At 40.6% G+C, this 5,417-nt stretch overlaps 1 protein-coding gene across 1 annotated transcript in view; it reads left to right on the top strand.

The window, feature by feature from the left end:
* Positions 1–5,062, top strand: part of SON (SON DNA binding protein) — a gene marked incomplete at its 5' end in the record, with an annotated part of 37,429 nt that extends 32,367 nt beyond the window's left edge. Inside the window, 3 exon segments of the mRNA XM_010014563.1 lie at positions 3,679–3,747; positions 3,837–3,952; positions 4,492–5,062. Of these exon segments, the coding sequence (XP_010012865.1) occupies positions 3,679–3,747; positions 3,837–3,952; positions 4,492–4,650 (344 nt within the window).
* Between the last annotated feature and the right edge of the window lie 355 nt (positions 5,063–5,417).

Here is a 5,417-nt window from a genome sequence, read left to right as displayed (position 1 = left end):
CAGGAATGGGGCTGGATAGAAGATTGACTAGATCAGTTTTAAACTGGGGTGGAGGACAGAGGTGAGACCTACAGAGTTGGATTACTGCTGCTGCCTTTCAGCTGAAGTCCTGCTAGGAATAGACTGTCACACTGATGTTTTTAGGTCTTCCAAAGGGATTCTGTTTCCTTTTTTGTCCATCTGCTCTCTTTACTTTTCCATCTCCTCATTTGATCCTGTTTCAGGAAACTGCTCAACTACAGTGATGTTGCCCTGATTGTTTCCAAAGATATTTTTTTTTTAGCAGTCTTTCCTCCTTCTCCTCTTTATCGAAAGTCCATGGCCACAAGTGGAGAACTGTTGCACTTGTTTCATTTGATGCCAAAGAACTCTTCTTGTAGTTACAGGCGGTGTGCTGCTCCTAAAGCCAGGTAGCGTGGTTTGTATGGTTGGCCATCTTGTCAGCCCCTTCAGCGAGAGCTGAATGTTTATGGAAATTTCTCATCTGCAGTACAAGTTCTAACCATTTTAAATACCAGATTCAGAATTTCAGCAAAATTTCAAGATTTATGGTTTAATTGTGCTGTTAGGCATGTAGCAAAATTAACAACACTGCAGAAAAACATATTGTCTGTTGTTCTCCTAAATTTTTTAATTTTTTTTTTAAACTGGGAAACTTTAATGTTTTAAATAGATCACATCTAGTATCAAAGCATGAAAATACTTTGAATCACAGATTTGTGGTAGCTTTTATCTATACTCGTAATGGAGCTTGGAAAAAAAAGCGTATAAATGCAAACATGAAGTTTGTTTGCAGAGAGGCTGTTGGAGGAATCTTTAGGTGTCAAAGGGATAGTTCTTAATGCAGAGGTAGTTCAGTACTGCTCAGGTGACTGGCCTAGCAGTGAAAATACAGTTTAAACATTGAAATATTAAGTGCAGAGAGGTAAAAAATGAAAAAGCAGGCCTATGTTATGAAAATACTCACTGTTTTCTAAATTCTAAAGACCTTCTAGCAGCATAATGTGGGTTTTACGAATGAAGAAGTGCAACAGTCTCAAAGTACTGAACACAGTAATAGACGTCACTTTTCAGCTGTTTTTCTTCTGTGCAACCTCTCTGTTTAAAGAAAGGAAAAAAAGATACCTGGTGACAGAGTGATTGCCAGAAAAATCATCTTTGACAAATATTTTGTTACCGTTACTTAGCTACTGTCATCTTTGTAGATGTTGTCGTGGAAAGTTCTCAGTGCTGGCAAGAGTTCCTTCAACTTAGCTTGATTAATAGCAGTCAGAGAGAAGACGCTGAGAACAGTGTCAGTATTATTTTCTCAAGCAGCCTGTGTAACATGGTGATGGATTTTTGTGGTGAGGAGGGAAGGATTAGAGCTGTGTTCATCATGTTGCTTGCTCCTTGCTACCTCACATGAAAGAGGCAGTTTTGCTGCACAACCTGCGAATATTTTGAACATTAAAAACATTTTGGTGATAAACAGCTCATGTTGCAGCTCAAGTTTCCAGTTAGAGAAGTGTGCCCCAGGATCCTCATACAAATTTCCTTAGTGCCTGCAGAATTTGTTACTGAAGTTTCAAGCACCAAGCCCTATGGCCTGAGGCAGGTCAGGTCCTTCTTTCAGTAACAATTAAAAATGTTTGGTGGAGTTAAAGGATGCCTTTTTCTGGCCTGTGATACATTCATCTGAAAATACAGATAACCTGAGTGACGGCTGTGCTTTGTTTGAATTTCATTGTTTCTAAATACTTGATTATCATCATGTATGCAACCTAATCTGATAATTTCCACCAAAATAAAAAACCTAAACCTGTTCCGTGTTGATAAAGAATTACCTTAAATGTTGAGCCTACCAAGCCTGTAGTATAAGGAGACAGCTTGCATTGTGAAGAGGCTGCATGTTTCATGCATTACAAAGAAGCAACTGAACAGTGATTGTACATTTGTGTTGAGTAGCTGGAAAGCTTCTTCACACATCAGAGTTTTTTGATGCTTAAGTGTATAAAAAGTAATTTTTTTTTTCTTTAAAGTTTTGTGTAGAGGTTTAAAGACAAGTCAAATTTTTAAAAGGAGTCTGTGTTACATTAAGTATCCCGGTTTTGTTGCATAAGGGGTGTTGTAACACATTTTTAGAACTCATCCCCAAATAAAATACTACTCCTAGATGCAGGAACAAGCAGTTTGCTCAGAGTTGCTCAGTAGGCTGCACTAGGATATGAACCAGAAGGTTGTCTGTCTGCCTTTGTCATAGCTTTCCCTCAGATCCTGCTTCTCCCATACACTAAGCAAGATCTGTAGTTCCGTCCCAGGCAGCATTGAACCAAACCCTTTATGAGCTTTGATGTCAGCCAGTAAATTGCTGGTTGTGTTCAAAGAACCTTGGTCCATCAGCAGGGCTTGGTAGAGTCCACTGGCTTTTTTGACAATGCCTCTTGAGGTATCAGGGACAAGATGCAGAAGACAAATGTCAGTGACTGGGAGTGAGGGAGACAGAGTAGTAATGAGAATGACATAATAGGGTTTTTTCTTCGGTGGAAGTCTTCGGTTATTTTGGGTATGAAATTCTGTAAAGGGAAGAAAAATAAACTTTGTTTCAGTGACTGCTGTCTATGAGGGTTTCATATCACTTGAAAAGCCCTTACTTAGGAGCTGCATGAATATTAGGATGACAATCTGGTAAGGAGGGAAGGATTTTCTTCAAAAGCAAACCAAACCAAAATGCCAACCAAAAAAAGCTGAAGGAACAGGAAGAAACTGGAAACAGTTGCAGTATCTCCCTGTCCTTATTCACCTAAGCCAGGAACAGAAACAAATTGAGGTAAGAAACAAAGTAGTATTTGGAGGAATGAAGTCTGAGAAACTGAAAAACTGGGCAGGTATTGTTGGTATTTAAGGTAATGGCATGTAAAGATGTAAAGAAACTTGAGTCAGTCCGTGAGCATGGTGTGGTTACTGGCATTTGATACATTTTTAGCAATTGTTTCACTTTATTTCTTACTCTTACAAGCTTGTAAAATGAGAAATGTTCAACTTCCATGTTTCAGAGTGACTTTCATTGGAACTTGTGCTCTTTGTGTTGTCTTGGGGCCCAGTCGCACACTCTTCTGCTATTTTATATTCAGGTGCAATTGAAAGCGCGGAAATTGGGCTGTGAATTTGCACTTAAAGGATAAGTATTTGAATGCTGAAAAATAAAGAGAGCACATGAGAACACCACTGTGTTACTTGTATCGCAAAAGGGCGTGCTAGGTTACACTTCTTACTGTTGAGTGGAAACACTTCAACTGCTGTGTATGTCAGAGGCAAACTGTTAAGAGTAGTGGATGGCTTTTGGGTTGCACAAAACAAAGACAGAAGGAGAGAGTGTTCTTAAATTTGTCTCTTGTTCAGTGTTTCTCCAAAGAGGGCATTGAAAACCAGGTGTTTCCTGACTTGCATGAGACTACTCAAAGTTCTTCTACTACCTGGCTTGTTCAGAGTCTTACTAGAGCAGTTGGGAAGAGTGTTACCTGTAGTAAGTATGGAGGGGAAAAAAGTGCTGGATGAATGGGAGGTTTGGAAGACTTCTGAGAAGACCGTTGAATGGTGTTCAGACTTCACCTCCATTGAATACACGTTATTGCTTTACTGCCGATAATACAGAAGTCTGGTGGGGATCAGAAATGTAAACTATTGTGTTTTGTTTAGGGCTTGTTGCTGTGGGAGAGAAGGCACAAAAGAGATCTGGACATTATGTTGTGATGAAGGATCTTTCAGGTGAGATTCTTGCTTGCCTCAAAACAGTCTTGTTTAAAGTGATGGCTTTGGTAGTGGCTCTGAAATTTCAAATACATTTTCTCTTTAAGGTAAACATCCTGTTTCTGCTTTGATGGAGATCTGTAACAAAAGAAGATGGTCACCACCTGAATTTGTGTTGGTGGATGATAGTGGGCCTGATCATCGCAAACATTTTATCTTTAAGGTGCGTGTGAGTTTCCTTGTTTGCTGTTGGTCTTTCTATTAAAGGTGATGTAAATTCATTGTTTTATTTGCGTATAAACATATAAGCCACCTTAGGGGTGGTTGAGGACTGCTGAGCAGTGTCTGCTAAAATTTCTAAGTCCTGTTTCTGTAAAGGCCAAATCAGATCTCTGAAGTTCATTAGTCTGTAAATCCATCAAGAAACACACTGTTCCACTTCCTAGTAAAATTATTGACTCATGTGGTACCATATTCTTGCTGTTAGCTTGCAGGCATGGTGTTGGGCCTTACTGTTGTAAAGGCAGTGAGCAAGATTTGTTTGTCCTTCAGTTATCTTGCAACATGAGCTTTCTTTTTCATGTAATACCCTGTATTAGCAGTTGCTATTTGGAAATGATGGTGTTTACAGACCGGAGGTGGATTTTGACTACCGCTAAAGAGGGATTATGCAGGGAAGGTGCTTAAAGGAGGAGCTGTGAAGCGCTGCCTCAGAGCAGTGGTGAAGAGGCACTTTGTAATGCTTTCTTTTTCCATAAACAGGTGAGAGTCAATGGAAATGAATACAGGCCTACTTTTGCCAGCCTTAACAAGAAGCATGCTAAAGCCACAGCAGCAACTGCGGCTCTCCAAGCGATGGGACTTGTACCAAAGGAAAGCATGGTTAATACCACCATGTTTAGGAGTGCCTCACACCGCTAGATATTGTTTTTTATATTGACATTATTTCAGATAATTTTACTCTGCACAAAAATGGTATTTGCCCTTTCATGTTGTAAATACATTGGCAATTCCCACGTTGTAAAAACTGTACAGACACCTTCAGGTTTTTCTTTTGTACCATCAAAATGTATTTAAATCATACTTAGTTTTTGGTATGTTTATATTGTTTACATTAGTGATGTAATTATTTCTTAAATGACTAAATCAGACGACAGACTCTGGAGGCATCAGTAATCGAAACCCTTGTTTTAAAGCTTATGCGATTCCTCTTCAATACGGAATGTTAACACTTTCATACTGTTTTGTACGATGCTGCAGTTTTCCCTGGTCCCGGTAAAGCTACTCGTGCACTTTGCCGGCAGCTGGTGAAGGTCACGCGCTTACCCTTGGCTGGTTGAGGCTGGTGCGTGCTGCTGGACAGGTACCAGGCAGCGCCGCCACCCTGCGCGCGGTGGTAGCTCTGTTGTACAGCGTTAGCACTGTGGCTGCTCTCCGTGTTTGCTCTGGGGTTGGACTCGGTGGTGCGCTGCAACTGGCCCCGCAGCCCGTGCTCCGGGATGTACGTGATTTAGGCAAAAGACATGCTCTCGAAGGGACGGCAGGAAGTCCAGCAGTGGATCCCGTGAGACTCGCGACGTGAAGGTGACTCTCCCTGCATGTTTTAAGAAGGGAGATGATGGAGTTGTCTATTCCAAACAAATTAACACACTGCCTGATGTTGATTGTATGAATTTGTGGTTAATGTG

Source organism: Nestor notabilis, unplaced genomic scaffold (assembly GCF_000696875.1).
Source record: "Nestor notabilis isolate BGI_N333 unplaced genomic scaffold, ASM69687v1 scaffold3960, whole genome shotgun sequence".
NCBI lineage: Eukaryota > Metazoa > Chordata > Aves > Psittaciformes > Psittacidae > Nestor > Nestor notabilis.
The sequence above is the reverse complement of the archived record's forward strand: the minus strand, read 5'-3'. Positions and strand labels throughout refer to the sequence as shown.